This window comes from Mustelus asterias, chromosome 4 (genome assembly GCF_964213995.1).
Source record: "Mustelus asterias chromosome 4, sMusAst1.hap1.1, whole genome shotgun sequence".
Taxonomy (NCBI): Eukaryota; Metazoa; Chordata; class Chondrichthyes; order Carcharhiniformes; family Triakidae; genus Mustelus; species Mustelus asterias.
Window position 1 is genome coordinate 138,083,403 of NC_135804.1, and position 20,046 is coordinate 138,103,448.

At 46.1% G+C, this 20,046-nt stretch overlaps 1 protein-coding gene across 1 annotated transcript in view; it reads right to left on the reverse strand.

The window, feature by feature from the left end:
* The window catches only part of LOC144493170 (neuronal PAS domain-containing protein 2-like), a 108,822-nt gene that overhangs the window by 10,650 nt on the left and 78,126 nt on the right, over positions 1 to 20,046 (reverse strand). The window contains exons 14-17 of the mRNA XM_078212066.1: positions 18,631 to 18,714; positions 14,869 to 15,027; positions 13,080 to 13,301; positions 5,367 to 5,566 (exon numbers count right to left, since the gene is read on the reverse strand). Of these exons, the coding sequence (XP_078068192.1) occupies positions 5,367 to 5,566; positions 13,080 to 13,301; positions 14,869 to 15,027; positions 18,631 to 18,714 (665 nt within the window). The remainder of the gene's footprint in view (positions 1 to 5,366; positions 5,567 to 13,079; positions 13,302 to 14,868; positions 15,028 to 18,630; positions 18,715 to 20,046) is intronic.

The following is a 20,046-nucleotide window of genomic DNA, read 5'->3' on the forward strand; positions in this document are numbered from 1 at the left end:
GCCTTGATAACCGTGGCAGCGGTCATATCAGAACAGGGAATGACAAAAGGGAATCGTGAGTACTCATCAACCACATTGAGGAAGTACACGTTCCGATCTGTCGAGGGAAGGGGGCCCTTAAAGTCCACACTCAGTCTTTCGAAGGGACGAGTGGCCTTAATGAGGTGTGCCCTGTCAGGTCGGTAGAAGTGCGGTTTACATTCCGCGCATACCCGGCAGCTTCTGGTTATGGACCTGACATCCTCCACCGAGGAGGGTAGATTCTGGGCCTTTATGAAGTGGAAGAGCCGAGTGACCCCCGGATGGCAGAGGTCATTGTGGAGAGCCTGCAGTCGATTCTCCTGCACACTAGCGCATGTTCCACGCGACAGGGCATCCGAGGGCTCGTTGAGCTTCCCTGGACGGTACATTATATCATAATTGTAGGTGGAGAGTTCGATTCTCCACCTCAAGATTTTATCATTCTTGATCTTACCCCGTAACGTGTTGTTGAACATGAACGCCACGGACCGCTGGTCCGTGAGCAGGGAGAACCGTTTTCCCGCCAAGTAATGGCGCCAATGCCGAACGGCCTCCACAATGGCCTGGGCCTCCTTTTCCACCGCCGAATGTCGAATTTCAGGGCCTTGGAGGGTGCGAGAGAAAAAGGCGACGGGCCTGCCTGTCTGGTTAAGTGTGGCGGCCAGGGCGACATCAGATGCATCACTCTCCACCTGGAAGGGGATGGACTCATCGATAGCGTGCATCGTGGCTTTCGTGATGTCAGCTTTTATTCTTGCAAAGGCTAAGCGAGCCTCTGTTGCTAGGGGAAAAGAGGTAGACTTGATGAGCGGACGGGCTTTGTCCGCGTAATTGGGAACCCACTGTGCATAGTATGAGAAGAAGCCTAAACATCTTCTCAGTGCTTTGATGCTAGTGGGCAGGGGGAGTTCGAGGAGGGGACACATACGGTCTGGATCAGGGCCACGGACCCCGTTTTCCACCACGTATCCGAGGATGGCTAGGCGGCGCGTGCGAAATACACACTTCTCCCTGTTGTAGGTCAGATTCAGGCGAGATGCAGTGCGTAAGAATCTAAGAAGGTTGGCATCGTGGTCCTGCTGGTCATGGCTGCAGATGGTGACGTTATCCAGGTACGGGAAGGTAGCCCGCAGCCCGTTCTGGTCCACCATTCGGTCCATAGCACGCTGGAAGACCGAGACCCCATTCGCGACACCAAAAGGAACCCTTAAAAAATGGTACAGGCGACCATCCGCCTCAAAGGCCGTGTATTGTCGGTGCTCTGGGCGAATGGGGAGCTGGTGATAAGCAGATTTTAAGTCGATGGTGGAGAACACCCGGTACTGCGCAATCTGGTTGACCATGTCAGATATGCGTGGGAGGGGATACGCATCCAGCTGCGTGTATCTGTTAATAGTCTGACTATAGTCTATGACCATCCGGGGTTTGTTCCCATTCTTAACCACCACGACTTGCGCTCTCCAAGGACTAGCACTAGGTTGGATGATCCCTTCCTTGAGGAGCCGCTGAACTTCAGATCGAATGAAGATCCGATCCTCAGCGCTGTAACGCCTGCTCTTTGTTGTAATGGGCTTGCAGCCTGGCACGAGATTCTGGAATAGGGAGGGTGTGGTAATCCTAAGCGTTGAGAGACTACATGTGGAGCGCGTTGGGCAATTTAGAGGCTGCGGGTCTCCCACTGAAAGCGGAGGGAGTGGCCCACCATACTGCAGGGTTACACTCTTCAGGTGGACCATAAAATCTAGTCCTAGGAGTATCGGCGCGCAAAGGTGCGGTAACACAAGGAGCCTGAAGTTCTCGTAAACCGTGCCCTGCACCGTCAGATTGACCATGCAGCTCCCTAGCACGGTGACAGATCGGGACCTTGACGCCATCGAAATTGTCTGCTTGACAGTCCGAATCTGGAGACCACACCGCTTCACGGTGTCAGGGTGAATGAAGCTCTCCGTGCTCCCGCTGTCAAACAAACAATAAATCTGGCGTCTGTTTACCTGTATGTCCATCATGGACTTAGAACATAAGAACATAAGAACATAAGAAATAGGAGCAGGAGTAGGCCATCTAGCCCCTCGAGCCTGCCCCGCCATTCAATAAGATCATGGCTGATCTGACGTGGATCAGTACCACTTACCCGCCTGATCCCCATAACCCTTAATTCCCTTACCGATCAGGAATCCATCCATCCGCGCTTTAAACATATTCAGCGAGGTAGCCTCCACCACCTCAGTGGGCAGAGAATTCCAGAGATTCACCACCCTCTGGGAGAAGAAGTTCCTCCTCAACTCTGTCTTAAACCGACCCCCCTTTATTTTGAGGCTGTGTCCTCTAGTTTTAACTTCCTTACTAAGTGGAAAGAATCTCTCCGCCTCCACCCTATCCAGCCCCCGCATTATCTTATAAGTCTCCATAAGATCCCCCCTCATCCTTCTAAACTCCAACGAGTACAAACCCAATCTCCTCAGCCTCTCCTCATAATCCAAACCCCTCATCTCCGGTATCAACCTGGTGAACCTTCTCTGCACTCCCTCCAATGCCAATATATCCTTCCTCATATAAGGGGACCAATACTGCACACAGTATTCCAGCTGCGGCCTCACCAATGCCCTGTACAGGTGCATCAAGACATCCCTGCTTTTATATTCTATCCCCCTTGCAATATAGGCCAACATCCCATTTGCCTTCTTGATCACCTGTTGTACCTGCAGACTGGGCTTTTGCGTCTCATGCACAAGGACCCCCAGGTCCCTTTGCACGGTAGCATGTTTTAATTTGTTTCCATTGAGATAGTAATCCCATTTGTTATTATTTCCTCCAAAGTGTATAACCTCGCATTTATCAACGTTATACTCCATTTGCCATATCCTCGCCCACTCACAGCCTGTCCAAATCTCTCTGCAGATCTTCTCCGTCCTCCACACGATTCACTTTTCCACTTATCTTTGTGTCATCTGCAAACTTCGTTACCCTACACTCCGTCCCCTCCTCCAGATCATCTATATAAATGGTAAACAGTTGCGGCCCGAGTACCGATCCCTGCGGCACGCCACTAGTTACCTTCCTCCAACCGGAAAAACACCCATTTATTCCGACTCTTTGCTTCCTGTCGGATAGCCAGTCCCCAATCCACTTTAACACACTACCCCCAACTCCGTGTGCCCTAATCTTCTTCAGCAGCCTTTTATGGGGCACCTTGGGACTTGTCGAGTCTGTGAGGCTTGGCCTGGTCCAGGATGATCGACGCCACCGTTGGTTCATGGGTGCAACTGCAGGCAGCTGAGATGGTTGATGACGACCCCTGCTGGTCATTCGCGGTCGGTGCCGACCAAAATGGCTGCCCCCATAGGTCGCACGTGGACGATGGCGCCAAAACCTGCGGCCCCTGCAGGTCACATGTGTCTTGCGACTCCATCGTTCGGAATGGCGACGTCCTGGAATCGCACGTGGTAGAAGACCTTGAAGATGCAGAAGACAAGGAGGCCGGCTCCGGGGAGTCACACGCCGCACTGCTGTTCTTTGATGGAGGTTTGGTCCGGCATACTTTGGAATAATGCCCCTTCTTGCCGCAGGCGGAGCACAACACCGCTTTAGCTGGACATCGCTGCCGAGGGTGTTTCACCCCCCCCACAGAAGTAACACCACGGGCCACCTGGAGCTGCTGCCGTCGTCAGGTCCGAGGCTGGGAACGCAATCGCGCAGTTTTTCGGTCCCGCTGAATAAAGTGGAGTCTGCGACTGCCCCTGCCACACTGTCTCCACGCGGTCGTCAGGGTACATCTCCAGACTTTTGGAGGCCGTTTCTAGAGCGTCAGCTAACTCTATGGTTTTAGTGAGATCGAGGTTACCTTGCTCCAACAGCCGAAGGCGGATGTACGACGAGCCGATTCCCGCCACGAACGCATCTCGAACTAGGTCGCTCATGTACTGGGCCGCCGACATTGACTTGCAGTTGCAGGCTCTGGCTAGCTGCTGAAGTTCACACGCGTACTGTTCTGTCGTTTCGCCGGGCTGCCGCCGTCGAGTGGCTAGAAGGTGTCGAGCATGCATCTCATTCGGCGGTTTGTTGTATCGCTTCTTGAGAAGCTCGAGGGCCCCTTTGTAGTCGGTGGCCCCACGGATCGCTAAGTATACAGCGTCGCTTACCCTCGCGTGGAGGACCCGGAGTCTGTCGGCGTCGTTGTTGACCGCTGTGGAGGCGTCGAGGTAATCTTGGAAACACTTCAACCAGTGGTCAAAAGTGTTCGATGCTCCCGCCGCACTTGGGTCCAACGTAAGCCGTTCGGGTTTAAGCATTTGCTCCATGTTTTCTTTTGTTTTGTTTTGTCGAAAAAAAAGAATTTACTTGTTGGCAATAAAATTGATGCGCGATATATCACACGAGAGGCAGGATGTACTCGGGGAAATAAAGGCTTTTATTGCCAACAATAATGGAGCTACTATATACAGTATACAATCCCAGACTAAAGGGTCACCAGGCAGAGCAGTGACCTTTATACCTCTCCCAGGAGGCGGAGCCAACTGGGGTGTACCATAGGACTATATTAACAGGTAGAACAGCCCAACCCTAACCCCAACAGTAACATATCTACAGACTCATAGTACTGGCCAGACCATGGCTCAGCACTACCTGGTGGGAACCAACAATGGTTCACCACAGGCCTCATTCTCAGCCGAGGAAAACAGGGACTTGTGAGATGAAGCAGCCCGTTTGATTGGCACCACATCTACAAACATCCACTCCTTCCACCACCGACGCTCAGTAGCAGCAGTGTGTACTATCTACAAGATGCAATGCAGCAATTCACCAAAGATCCATAGACAGCACCTTCCAAACCCACAACCACTCCCATCTAGAAGGACAAAGACAGCAGATACATGGGAACACCACCACTTGCAAGTTCCCCTCCAAGCCACTCACCATCCTGACTTGGAAATATATCGCCGTTCCTTCACAGTCACTGGGCCAAAATCCTGGAATTCCCTCCCTAATGGCATTGTGGGTCAACCCACAGCACATGGACTGCAGCGATTCAAGAAGGTAACTCATCACCCCCTTCTCAAGGTTAAACTAGGGATGGGCAATAAATGCTGGACAGCCAGCAACGCCCATGTCCCACGAATGAATAAAAAAAGATGATCAATTTTTTATTCACCAAAGTGATCAGATGCCAAGTTTGTACTTCTGACAAGATTGCAGTGGCCATTCAAAGTAATGTCTGAAGTTGTACTATTGTTGCCTCTCCCTGATTGACTGTGCTGCATTTCATAGTGGTGCCACCTCATGTGACTTAAAATAACTGCTCTTTCCTTGGTTCTCAGACAGCGCAGGAATTGCAGCAATAATTGTACCTTAATTGTCGCTCGTGGCTGTATTCTGTCGTTGAGTGGCTCCGACTGACATCGGAGGGCAGTGGAATAGGGAAGGGCACTGTGGAAGTCTGGGAAAACATCATGGGGTTACTGAAGAGCGGGGTGACCAAACTGTTACATGACTGGATTTGCAAGTTGGCTTGTTGCAGGTGACCTCCTTTCATGAACTGCTGCTGAACCTGCAGAAAGTGAACAATCAGTTAATTGTGACAATATTGTGCCTTTCAGAAACGTATTTGTCATGTTTTTTGTGCGGGATCTGCTTTAGCAGTCCGATGCTGTTTTGTCTATATCCAGCAGCCCTATACTGTTACTGCAGCAGCATAATTGCTCCCAATTGCTAGAATGTTTGTTTTAATCTGGACTATTGCTGTTCTGTTTTCTTTTAGTGATTTCCCCATGGAGGCCTTGCTTCGGTTGATTGACTGGTAAGGTCATATGACTGAGTGGAGCTAGGCTTACACAGAGGGCGGAACTTTCCCATCCCACCCGCCACGGGAATCGTGGGGGGCGGAACTGGATCATGCAAAGGTCCATTCACCTCGGGTGGGATTTTCCAGTCTTGGGTCGAGCGCGGCCGGAAAACCTCGCTCAGAAAATTCAAGTTTAGTTGCTGTTTGAAAGCTGCAGAGGTAGCTCTTTTTCTATCTGTTGTCTGGAGACTGAGATCTGCCAGAGATAGGTTTAATTCTCTAAAGTTCTGCTGTTTGAGGATATATCCTTCTCTGGAAACTGTTGGCTGGATCTCTGTCCAGACATGTTAAAAGGCTGGAAATCTAACATCCACATTAGCGTATCTGTTATTTGTGCTAACTGGTTCTAAAGAAGGGATTTATGTCTGTGGGGGATTCTGCTAAATTGGAACAATGGAGATAGCTAGCTATTAAGAATTATACTTTGTCATGTTTAAATGTTTTAATTTTTTTATTGGTAAAAGTTATGTTAATTCTTTTTGTTATATTTTAACTATGTTCTTAAATAATTTACCCTCGTGGGTGAATTGGATCATACCTGGAGTGAAAGACCTTATGTTTAGCCCAATGCCAAAATCAAACGTAAAAGTTGGGGTCTAGGCTAACTCCATAATGTACCTTGGGTTTTCTGATCTGGTCCCTAACATAAACCTTGTACAATAGGTTTCCAATTGTTATGGCTGAATCTCAACAGGCTCTACAGTGCAATCTGTATTTCATGTGTGTGAAATAGGAACAGAAGGAGCCCACTTAACCTCATTTCGCCCCTCAAACCTGTTCCGCCATTCAATTTAATCATGGCTGATCTCTGACCTAACTCCACATATCCATATCTCTTTGGATGACAAAAATCCTGTCAATCTCAGGTTTAAAATCAATAATTAATCCAGCATCAATTACCTTATACAGAAAGATCCAAACTTCTACCACCCTTTGTGTATAGAAGTTTCACTCCTAAAGACTGGCGCTATTTTTTAGACTATGTCATCTAGTCCCAGACTCCCAACAGAAATACTTTCTGTTCATTCCCTGAATGGACATCTTGGGTTTAAGAACATCCTTAAAAGATTGAGGTGAGCGATCAGGAGATTTTGTTTTTGACATGGAGATTTATTGAGAGTAGCCAGACATTGGAAAGGAAGTAGACATCACAAAAAGGGAAGCGGACAGATAATTAAAAAAGAAAATGTTGAAGTGAATAAAGAAATATCGGGGGAATAAGATCTAAAGCTGGGACAGACACAATTACCTGAAAGAGCTATAGAGTTCTATTACTCTACAACCTAATTAAATATGTTTACCCATTGAAAAAATTGAACTTCAGCTGCAATATTGTTGATTTTGAAAACTGTTGATGTCACATCAATTCACTGAGTCAGGCCTCATTCTCTCCATTTAGCTGCTGAAATAGGAGCTGATAATTTACTTCATGGTTTCACTATTTACTGGAGATGAGCTAAGAGATGGAAGGAAAGATTGGTGTAGAAGATGGAGCCGGTGTAACTTGCTCTACATATGCATCCCATATAATTCTCCCCAGTTGGTTTGTGCGAGAATGATGGACATCATGGGAAAGATATTAAGCAATAACTGTTTGTTATTAGAAGTTCAAGACCTGAATTTGACATTCTATTGGTTACAGCAGTGCTGGATATTGTTGTAAGTGCTTTGAGTATCTTAAGTTCAGGGATGTGTCCACACCACTCAATGTTTAACTATGTGAACTATGTAAACTAGGAATATAACAATAAGTAAAAGCAAATTACTGCGGATGCTGGAATCTGAAACCAAAAGAGAAAATGCTGGAAAATTTCAGCAGGTCTGGCAGCATCTGTAAGGAGGAGTCCAGATGACCCTCTGTCAAAGCTTTGACAAAGGGTCATCTGGACTCAAAACATCAGCTTTTTTCTCTCCTTATAGATGCTGCCAGACCTGCTGAGATTTTCCAGCATTTTCTCTTTTGACATAACAATAAGGACCCCTAGTTATAGGAATTTGATTTCACTTTATACATGTGCCTTTAAGTTAATCATAGAAATCATAGAAACCCTACAGTACAGAAAGAGGCCATTCGGCCCATCGAGTCTGCACCGACCACAATCCCACCCAGGCCCTACCCCCATATTCCTACATATTTTACCCGCTAATCCCTCTAATCTACACATCCCAGGACACTAAGGGCAATTTTAGCATGGCCAATCAACCTAACCCGCACATCTTTGGACTAATGTTTAACGTTTTTAAAGTTTAAAGTTTATTTATTAGTGTCAAAGGTAGGCTTACATTAACACTACAATGACGTTTTACAGTGAAAATCCCCTAATTGCCACACTCCGGCGCCTGTTCGGGTACACCGAGGAAGAATTTAGCATGGCCAATGCACCTAACCAGCACGTCTTTTGGACTTGGGAGGAAACCGGAGCCCCGGAGGAAACCCACGCAGACACAGGGAGAAAGTGCAGATTCCGCACAGTCACTGACCCAAGCCAGGAATTGAACCCGGGTCCCTGGACCTGTGAGGCAGCAGTGCTAACCACTGTGCATCTCTCCAATGGAAGGTAGCGGATTGGAAAATAGTAGCCGGAATTTTACTGTCCCACCCGCCACGGGAATCGGAGCGGGCGAGAGGCAAAACATGGGAAGGTCCGTTGACCTCGGGTGGGATTTTACGGTTTTGGGATGAGCGAGACGGTAAAATCCCACCCAGTAAATGTAACACCTTTATTCAAGAAAGGAGGGAGACAGAAAGCAGAAAACTACAGGGCAGTTAGTTTAACATCTGTGATTGCGAGAATCCTTTATTAAGGAGGCTTTAGCAGGGTATTTAGAAAATTATAATAGAATCAGGAAGTGTCATCATGGTTTTGTGAAAGGGAAATCATGTTTAATTAATTTGTTGGAGTTTCTGAGGAAGTAAAGCAGGGTGGATAAAGGGGAACCTGTAGATGTGGTGTATTTGGATTTCCAAAAGACATTTGGGAAGGTGCCACATCAATGGTTACAAGATAAGAACACACAACATAATGGCTAGCATATTAGTATGGGTAAAGGACTAGTTACATAAGAGGAAGCAGAGAACTGTGATAAATGGGTCATTTTGGGTTGGAAAGCTGGTTGGAGTGCCACAATTATTTATAATCTTCATCAATGCATTGTATGACAGGACTAAAGGTGGAATTTTCCCCAAAATGGTAGGATGCTCTTTTGGAGAGTTGGTGCAGACCCAATAGGTCGGATGACCTCTTTCATAGAACCAGAGAACACATACAGTGCTGAAGGAGGTCATTTGAAGTCTGCACCACCTCCCTGAAAGTGCATCTTATCCAGGCCCAACTCCTATACCCATTGCTGTTTAGAAGAATCAGAGGTCACCTTACTGAGGCATATAAGATCCCAAGGGAATTTGATAAGGTAGATACCAAGAGGATGTTTCAGTGTGGGGGCAGCTAGAACCAGGGGACACAGTTTAAAAATAAAAGGTCTCACTTCTAAGATGGATATTCTTTTCTCTCCGAGGGTTGTTAAAAGGCGGAATTCTCTTTCTCAAAGAACAGTGGAGGCTAGGTCATTAAATTTATTCATGACTGAGGTAAATTGATTTTTGTTAGACGAGGGAGTCAAAGATTATGGGGGTAGACAGGACAATGGGGTTGAGACCACAACAAGTCAGCCATGATCTTATTGAATGACGGAGTAGGTTAGAAGGGCTGAATGGCAAACTCTTGCTCCTCAATTGCATGTTCTTATGTAGATAAAGTCAAGTGGCATGGTAGCACAGTGGTTAGCACTGCTGCCTCACAGCTCCAGAGACCTGAGTTCGATTCCAGCCTCGGGTGACTGTATGTGTGGAGTTTGCACATTCTCCCCGTGTCTGCTTGGGTTTCCTCTGGATGCTCCGGTTTCCTCCCACACTCCAAAGATGTGCGGGTTAGGTTGATTGGCCATGCTAAATTAACCCTAGTGTCAGGGGGATTAGCAGGGTAAATATGTGGGGTTACGGGAAAAGGGCCTGAGGGGATTGTGGTCGGTGCAGGCTCGATGGGCCGAATGACCTCCTTCTGCACTGTAGGGGTTCTGTAATAAATAACATTAATTTGCTTTAGTTTGTGCAGCTTCTGCTGTTCTCAAGACCTTTGGAGGGCAAACTTCACAAATGGAGCCAGGTGAAGATAATTGATCTTTACTGCGTCAATCTGAATCAGACTGTGAGTTGTGACAAATGACGAACTGGCCCATCTATTTCCAATGCAGAGCTTCACTTAAACCTGTGCCTGTTCATTTTGTTTCCAGACCCAACAATAGATATGGCCCATTTCCAAACTCAAAATCCTTTCCTTCAAAGAAATAATCAGAATTCAACAGACATGTCGGGACCAATATTTTAATATAGTTGTGCAGCATTTCCTTTGTCAACCACTTTGATAAAGCTATGAAAAAACAAATCGTTCACATTTCTGTTAATTTATCAGAGAAGTTTTTTTTAAAGTTTGTTTATTAGCGTCACAAGTAGGCTTACATTAACCCTGCAATGAAGTTACTGTGAAAATCCACTAGTCGCCACACGCCTGTTCAGGTACACTGAGGGAGAATTTAGCATGGCCAATCCACGTAACCAGCATGTCTTTCGAACTGTGGGAGGAAACCGGAGCAGCCAAAGGAAACCCACACAAGACACGGGAAGAACGTGCAGACTCCGCACAGACAGTGACCCATGCTGGTTCTTAATGACGACATTGAATATGTTTTAAAATAAATGTTTTTAATCCTGACAGCTCAAAATTTTAACAATGTTTTATCATTTTATGAGGAAATGCTAAAATATTAGAATTAATTATTTAATCCGAACAGTTTCACTAGGAATTAATGGCTTTAACCAATGAATCAGACACTTGGATTTAATTCGATTACTGTGTTGCACTTATCATCTATAATATTGTCGATACTGGTGTCCTTAGCTGTAGCAGGTGATATTAAATCAATATATCATACTAAATATGTATTTCTGTTCAATTATCTGGCAGGTACCAATAAATAAATAAATAATTTGGACATACAAGGTCAATGTTATTCTCTACAATACGTTAATAATACAAACTAAGCCACGTTCATTCTGAATTTAACAGAAAACATTTTCTTCTGAAAGTAGAACACGCAATTAACTTTGGTTTGAAACACAGGAGGTGGGATTTTCTGGCCATGCTCACCCCAAAATTGGAAAATTCCATCCGAGGTCAACGGATCTTTGCATGGTCCCCCCACACCAACCCCCCCCCAACCCCCCCGCGCCTGCTACGGTTCCCGTGGCAGCCGGGATGGGAAAATTCCCCTCAATATATCAGAATCTTCTGACTGTGCCAACATAATTCTGCAAGTACTTTTTATTATAAAAAAAAGAAGGAAAGAAAAGGAAAGGACTTGCATTTATATGTGCCTTTCATGACACCAGGATGTCCTATTTCCACATTTAGAATGGAAATTCCCTATGTAAACTTGTCATGTGGTAATTACACCATTATGCCACTGGAGGTGCTGCAGCAGTGTTACTGGGAGGAGAATGTGATTAAACTGCCCAGGAAGTGGAAGTCTTGCAGCATCATCGTGGGCAGGAGGGTATGATTATAGTTCATAGAACCATAGAATTCCTACGGTGCAGAAGGAGGCCCTTTGGCTCGTTGAGTCTGTGCTGACTCTTCGAAAGAGCATCTTAGCCAGGCCCACCGCACCCACCCCTTCACCCCCCCCCCCCTCCACCTCCCTCACCCCATCCCATCCCTGCACATTACCATGGCCAATCCACCTAACCTGCACATCTTTGGACAGTAAGGGGCAATTTAGTACGGCCAATCCACCTAATCTACACATCTTTGGACAGTTAGGGGCAATTTAGCACGGCCAATCCACCTAACATACACTGCTGTTGAAACCCTCTAGCCTTGAGTATTCCAATGCACATCTGGCAGGGAGATTGCGCTACCCTCCTTAAACCTGAGACCATCCAAAACTCTGACATCCATTTTCTAATTGGCACCGACTCCTGTTCACTCCTGCGCTTGTTGGCCTATATTAGCCTCACCCATCCTTAACTCTGAAATCTCGTCCAGCCCTACAACCCTCTGAAATATCTGTGTTCTCCCAATGCCTCTTCAGCGTTCTTTATTTTATTTACACCACGATTGGCAAAAGTACCTGCAGCTAATAAGGTCCTAAGCTCTGGAATTCCCCCACTCCCCCTTAAACTCTCCATCTCTCTTTCCTCCTTCAAGACACTCCTTAAAACTTCCCTTTTTTTTATCAGGTTTGGGTGATCTAACATAATATAGCCTTAACTGGCTCCCTGACAAAGATTGTTTGAAAACTCTCCTCAGAAGGTTTTACTGGTTTAAAGCAGTTATATAAATGCAAGTTGTTGTTGTTTACCGCAGAGAGCTGTACGGGCTGGGCCGTTAAGTATGTTCAAGGCTGAGATTTGAAATCAGTCGGGGAATCAAGGGTTATGTGGCGGGAAAGTAGAGTTGTGGTGGCACGGTGGCACAGTACTTAGTATTGCTACCTCACAGCGCCAGGGACCAGGGTTCAATTCCGGCTTCGGGTCACTGTCTTTATGGAGTTTGTACATTCTCCCCTTGTCTCTGTGGACCTAGTGCTCCGGTTTCCTCCCACAGTCAAAAGATATGTGGGTTAGGTTGTTAGGCCATACAAAATTGACCCTAATGCCAGGGGGATTAGCAGGGTAAATATGTGGGGTTACAGCAATAGGGCCTGAGTGGTATTATGGTCAATGAACTCGATGGGCCAAATGGCCTTCTTCTGCATGTAGGGATTCTATGATTATCACATCTGAGCAGTCATCTCATTGAATGGTGGAGCAGACTTGATGGGCTGAATGGCCTATTCTGCTCCTGTGTCTTACTGTCTTACGGTTTTACACATTGTGGGTTTCCATAATAAATGAGGAGCCCATAGTAGCAGAATGAACAAATGTGAAAAAAAATAGCCCAATGAATTCTGCCCACAAACCCTGGACCAATTATCCCTGCCCCTCAACCTTGCTTCAGCGGAAGGCTGCATCTGATCTTAAATCCATGTGCAATACTACAGGAGATCAACTCATTATTGTCCTGTTCAAAAATCTATTGCCCAGAAGAATAGTCACGCACTAAGGACCCCTCAGAAGTTGCACCCAATATTCGACCATTGTAAGTTGTAGGGAAAGTGTTACCTGCATTGATTTCAAACTTGGTTCCCTGAGGAGTTGTTGAGAAGAAGACAATTGTTGACTACATAGTTCAGAGCCGACAAGAGCTTGCATTCGTTTGCTGGACTGGCAGGGGTTTTGCATGATAATTCCTGGCTGCTGCTGCTGCTGTTGTTGCTGTTGCTGACCTTGATCTTGATGTTCCATTGCATTAAATCCAAGTGCACTGGGTTGTTGAAGCAACATCTATGATCACATCAACAGAATGTATTAAAATTTATTTAGGATTGATGGCAATGATGGCAAATTCTCACGCCAGGCCATGAAGTTACCGAAATTGCTCTCTTCACCGCTCTGGGCAGATCCGAATGAACTGAGGTATTTTATTCAACAGATTAATTCCTCTGTTACAACAGTGAGAATTTCCGACAAATAATTATATGCCAACACCCACAAAGTCATCTTGCAGCCAAGGTGTTAACCCCGGGCCTAGGAGGGAATTAAGCCTAAAGAGTGTGAGTCTGATTTCATGGTGTCAATGATGGCCAACCTGTGAAACCGACAGCAACTTCTGGAGTGCACACATGTGCCGAATAATATGGAAATCCAGAGGCTGTTGTCAGTGACTCTCTGCTGTCTGATGAAATGCATTGATGCGGCATTCCCAGTCTGCAATCCATGGGAAATCCACACAATGTCAATTCTTATCATAGAATCCCCACAGTGCAGAAGGAGGCTATTCGGCCCATCGAGTCTGCACCAAATACAATCCCACCGAGGCCCTATTCCTGCAACCCCTCATACTTACCCCGCTAATCCCCCTGACACTAGGGTTAATTTAGCATGGCCAATCCACCTAACCCGCGCATCTTTGGAATCTGGGTGGAAACCGGAGGATCCGGAAGGAACCCACGCAGACACGGGGAGAATGTGCAAACTCCATATAGACAGATCCAAGGCCGGAATTGAACCAGTGCGAACCACTGTGCCAGTGTGCCGCCCCATTTATATTTATATTATTAGTCTTATTATTATGCCATGTTGAATGAGCTGGAATTGGGTTCCTAACAGTTTACTAACTTCATAATTGTTGCTAAATACCCTAACTGACTTTTGGAGGCTTGTGGAATTTTTCCATTGTAATAAAAAAAACTTCCCCATATTTGAATTTTTTCATGTATTTTAATTTCTATCTTGATCCAATCATTTTATATTTTGCTATCTGAAAATTTAAATTAAAAATGAAGGATAAAATAAGTATTTTTAACATCCTGGTTTATTCTTTTTGTTTTGAGTTCCTTACCTGAGGAAGGATGTTCTTGCCATGGAGGCAGTAGCGAAGGTTTACCTGACTGATTCCTGGGATGGCGGGATTGAAGTATGAGGAGAGATTGAGTTGGTTCGGATTATATAGGGCGGCACAGTGGCACTGTGGTTAGCACTGCTGCCTCACAGCACCAGAGACCTGGGTTCAATTCCCGGCATTGTCTGTTTGGAGTTTGCACGTTCTCCTCGTGTCTGCGTGGGTTTCCTCCGGGTGCTCTGGTTTCCTCCCACAGTCCAAAAGACGTGCTGGTTAGGTGCATTGGCCATGCTAAATTCTCCTTCAGTGTACCCAAATAGGTGCTGGAGTGTAGCGACTAGGGGATTTTCACAGTGTTAATGTAAGTCTACTTGTGACACTAATAAATTAACAGCCTTGCAACATTGATTGATAGTTAGTGACCGATTGGAAGATCCAAATGATCTCCATGGAGACAGAAGGGGGATTTGGTAAGTAAACAATCCACATGAATATCCAACAGAATCATACCTGGAGATTCGAATCATGCACAAGCTGTAACTGCTCCTTTATGTGATGGAGCTCCTCCTGTTGTGTCTTTATGTTTGCCTGTAGGATTCTTGTCCTCTCCTCCAGCTGTTCCTTGAGCTGGTGCATCACTCCCAGCTGTGCAGGGCACTGGTACATGGGCTGTAGGAGAAACACAAGCATCATCAAAACAGGCATCCAACAGAAACATCTGTCATCAATCACAATCCAACTAACAATCTCCCTCCCTTCCTGCGCTATCTAAAGCGCTTTCCTTCAAGTGCAGATGTCAGCTAAGTGATCGAACTAGCCAATAGCAACCAGTTAGACTGAGAACATGGAGAGGCAGATACAACCTACTATCAAACACTGGCAGCATCAATTGGGCAGGATGCATAGATTAGTGCTAAGAGAGGCATTGGCCTAGTGGTATTATTAATGCAGAAACTCAGTTAATGTTCTGGGGACCCAGGTTCGAATCTGGAATTTGAATTCAATTGAAAAAAAAAATCTGCAATTAAGAATCTACAAATGACCATGAAACCAGTACCGATTGTCAGAAAATAACCCATCTGGTTCACTAACGCCCTTGATGGTCTGGCCTACATGTGACACAGCAATGTGGTTGACTCTCAATTGCCCCCTGCAATGGCCTAGCAAACCACTCAGTTGCAAGGGAAATTAGGGATGGGCAATAAATGCTGTAAGAAGTTTAACAACGTTGTTAAACTTCTTACTGTGTTTACCCCAGTCCAACGCCGGCAATAAATGCTGGCCAGCCAACGATGCCCATGTCCCATGAATGAATTTTTTAAAATGCAAGACAATACTGATGTTGGAGATATGAGATTACAGCAAAAAGTGCTGGAAAAACTCAGCAAGTCTGGACATAATGTAAGAGTCAAATTGGACCTGAGATATGGGGTGGAATTTCCTGTCCCGTCAGCCACGGGAATCGTAGTGGGAGGGCTATGATTCCTGTGGCGGGTGGGACACGGGGACCATGCAAAGATCTGTTGACCGCAGGTGGGATTTTCCAGTGTTGGGGTGAATGCGGCCGGAACATCTCACCCAATAACTCTGTCCCTCTCTCTCTCCACAGATGCTGCTACAGACCAGCTGGGTTTCTCCAGCATTTTTTGATGGGGGCAGTACATGCAAGGGGGCACCCACACCCTGGGCCACAGACAATATCGCCATTCCTTCACCAACACTGGGTCAAAATCCCCAACTCCCGTCCCGACAGTACTGTGGATGCACAGCATGGGCTACGTTGACTCAAGAAGGCTGCTCGCCACCTCCACCCCCAGGGCAATTAAGGGATGGGCAACAAATTGCCAGCGATACCCACAAACCACGAAAGATTAAGAAGAACAAAAGAGTCTCGACAGGTTAGAAACAGCTAAAGACAGGACAGGAATTTCCCATTTTCCCCAGCAACTGGCCTGGGTCTTTATCTGATTTTTACTCCTACCGGGAGATCACGTGTGAATAGGAAGTCTCTGCACCGTGACATTACAAATGTCTGGGACATGTTCAGTGGACTCATTGATCTTTGGTCCACTGGCATTCTCATATGTTCAGATGTTTAATGATCACAGAAGCATAGATTCCCTACAGTGCAGAAGGCAGTCATTTGGCCCATCAAGTTTGCATTGACCACAATACCACCCAGGTCCTATTCCCGTAACCCCACATATTTACCCTGCTAGTCCCCTGACACTAAGGGGCAACTTAGCATGGCCAATCTACCTAACTCGTACATCTTTGGAGTGTGGGAGAAAACCAGAGCACCCAGAGGAAACCCACACGGACATGGGGAGAATGTGCAAATTCCACACAGACAGCGACCCGAGGCTGGAATTAAACCCAGGTCTGCTGTGAGGCAGCAGTGCTAACCACTGTGTCATCGTGATGCCCCATCTGTCTCCAGACCACTGAGTAGCTACAGTCCATGTTCAAGGTTTCAGTGCTAATTTTAAAATTGATAGCGGAGCTGCTGTTAACATATTAGCAGATGACTTTAACTGCTTTCAACCAATGACTCTTCATCTATCAGACATCAGATTACACAGTCCGGGAATCTGAAGAGAGAAAGGAATGGAGTGGGGACATTGAAATTGGGATCGAGTGAGGACGGAGCAGCTGGTGCGACTTCAGCTGCTGAAGTGTTCAGTACATTTCTTGCTTAGTTTGTAAAAGTTTATTTATTAGTCACAAGTAAGGCTTACATTAAAACTGTAATGAAGTTACTGTGAAATTCCCCTAGTCGCCACACCTTGGCGCCTGTTTTTGGGTCAATGCATCAAGCCAGCACGTCCTTCAGACTGTGGGAGGAAACCGGAGCACCCGGAGGAAATCCACGCAGACACAGGTAGAACATGCAAACTCTACACAGACAGTGACCCAAGCCAGGAATCGAACCCAGATCCCTGGCACTGTGAGGCAGCAGTGCTAACCACTGATGAGGGGAAAGCCAAGTAATTTCTTTGAACGAGAGCCTGAGGCTTTTGCAGAATCAGGAACTGACACAATTCACATTATGGGAACATAGGAAGTAATCGCAACAGCTGGATCAAATGTATCTGAAAATCCTCAAGAAACAAAGTGAGGAACACAGGAAGAGAGGATCAGGACTAGGCATTGTAAAAACTCTGGCACAGATCTTCCAGGAATCATTGAAGATCTGCATTCACATCGCACCTTTCTCAATGACAGGACAATTTGGAGCAATTGGGACACAATGGGCGAGTGGTATTATCACTCGACTCTTAATCCAGAAGCTTAGCTAATGTTCTGGGAGACCCGGGTTCGATTCTCGCCACGGCAGATGGTGGAATTTGAATTCAATAAAAAATATCTGGGATTAAGAATCTACTGATGACCATGAAACCACTGTCAAATGTCGGAAAAACCCATCTGGTTCACTAACGTCCTTTAGGGAAGGAAATCTGCCCTCTTTACCCGGTCTGGTCTACGTGTGACTCCAGAGCCACAGCAATGTGGTTGACTCTCAACTGCACTCCAAGGGCAACTAGGGATGGGCAATAAATGCTGACCAGCCAGCAACACCTATGTCCCTCAAATGAATAAAAAATAACTTTATTGCCAATGAAGTACGGTCAAAGTGTGGTTACAGTTGTACTGTAGGAAACATGGTCACTAATTTGCACACAGCAAACTCCCACAAACTGAAATGTGATAAGTGACCAGATATCTATTTTAAGTGATGTCAATAGAGGAATAAATATTGGGCACTGAAGATGACTCCCCCCGCTCTTTGTCAAAACAGTGCCAGGGAAAGTAGATGGGGTTTTGGCTTAACAAATCTCTCACAGTGCAGCACTCCCTCTGTACTGCCCCCTGACCATCAGCCTGGACTTTGCACTCAAGTTTCTGGAGTGGGACTGGAAGCCATGGACTGAATTCTCCAACCGTCCATGCCCCACCACTGCTGCCAGCGAGGACGGAGAATTTGGTGTCCAGCCAAATCTCCGCTCACTGCGGTGGGATTGTAGAATCTCACTGGCGGGAATGGCCAGGGAATTCCGGCCGTCATCTCTGGAGTCGATCCTGCCAACTCGGAAAGAGCTGGAAGTAGGAATGATAACTGGTGAGGGGCAATGCAACAGGCTGGTGTGATGCAGACAAAGTTTATCGAGCGCAGGAGTAAATCTGGTTCCTGCACTGTGAGGTTAAATCGAGTTAATAACTCAGAAATTTCGAATCGTGAATCACAGCAAATCAAAGCCAGCCAGTGAGTACCAAGGGAGCTTGTTGAGTGGAGATTGCAGCTGGAGATTGCGGCTGTTGTTCTGCATCAGAGGATGGTGGTACTGTCATCGAGACCTATAAAAGAAAACAAGAGTCCATAAGCAAAATGTACCTTCTTAATTAAAAATAGCCCGAATACAGAAAAGCGTTAGTTTACATGACTGTGCTTCAGTTGGTAAATGAACCATTTAATCCATTTTAATTGTAGTAATTGCAAAGATTGGCGGCCACCAGTTAGGATAATGAATTATAACGGTTTATTTATGAGCAATAAATATCATAGAAGCCCTATAGTACAGAACGAGGCCATTTGGCCCATCCAGTCTGTACTGACTCTTCGAAAGAGCATCTGATCTGGGCCCTTTCTCCGTAACCCCACACATTCACCTCCTTAATCCCCCTAACCTACACATCTTAAGACACTAAGGGACAATTTAGCATGGCCAATCCAGCTAACTTGCGCATCTTCGGACAGCGTGCCTTCAGGGTGCTAACACTTCCAGCTCTGAGATCTACTTTGGCTGCAAATGCTCGCACTTTGTCCCGAAATCCCCATGCCTGCTCCCCATTGGGTAATCGAGTCACATGACCATCATCCTGTACACCCGCTAAAGGGGCCAGCTATGACACTAATAATGACGTGAGATTTACAGCACAGAAATATTTACCCAGCTTGTCTTTGCTGATGTTGCTGCTGTACACACCAGCCTTCTCCCCCTCATCTCACCTCACCAGCATAGCTTTCTATTCCTTTCTCCATCCTGTCCTTATCGAACTTCCCCTTAACTAAATATACGCCATTCACCTCAACTATTCCTTGTGGCAGCGAGTAACTAATCATAGAATCATAGAATCCCTACAGTGCAGAAGGAGACCATTCGGCCCATCAAGCTTGTACCGACAGCAATCCCACCTTTCTCCATAACCCCACGTATTTACCCTGCTAGCCTCCCTGACACTATTCGCACGGCCAATCAACCTAACCCGCCATTCTTTGGAGTGAAAATCCTTGGATATGAAAATTTAGATGTATTTAGAATAATAAAATCTGGCTGTTCCACTATTAACACCACCCTTTGGGTAACGTTGCAACAGCTACTACACTTCAAACGCACTCCAAGGGTAACAAATTATATTGGAGCGTTCTGAGGTCGTGAACGATGCTATGTAAATCCAAACTCTTTTTTTTGTTTTGAATACGTTTCTTCTGAACGGAATGGTAAACTTCCAGAGAGGAGGAAGAAATGTCTTGGAGGAAGATGCTACCAATCGGTCTGATCGGGAGCCATTTTGCTTTGTTGGTTCAAATGGTCGTAAGTGTTGCAGATATTCTGTTTGTTCTGCAATCTCTGCACTGCTGAGTCTCAATGTGGAGAGGCCGGCGTTGGACTGGGGTAAACACAGTAA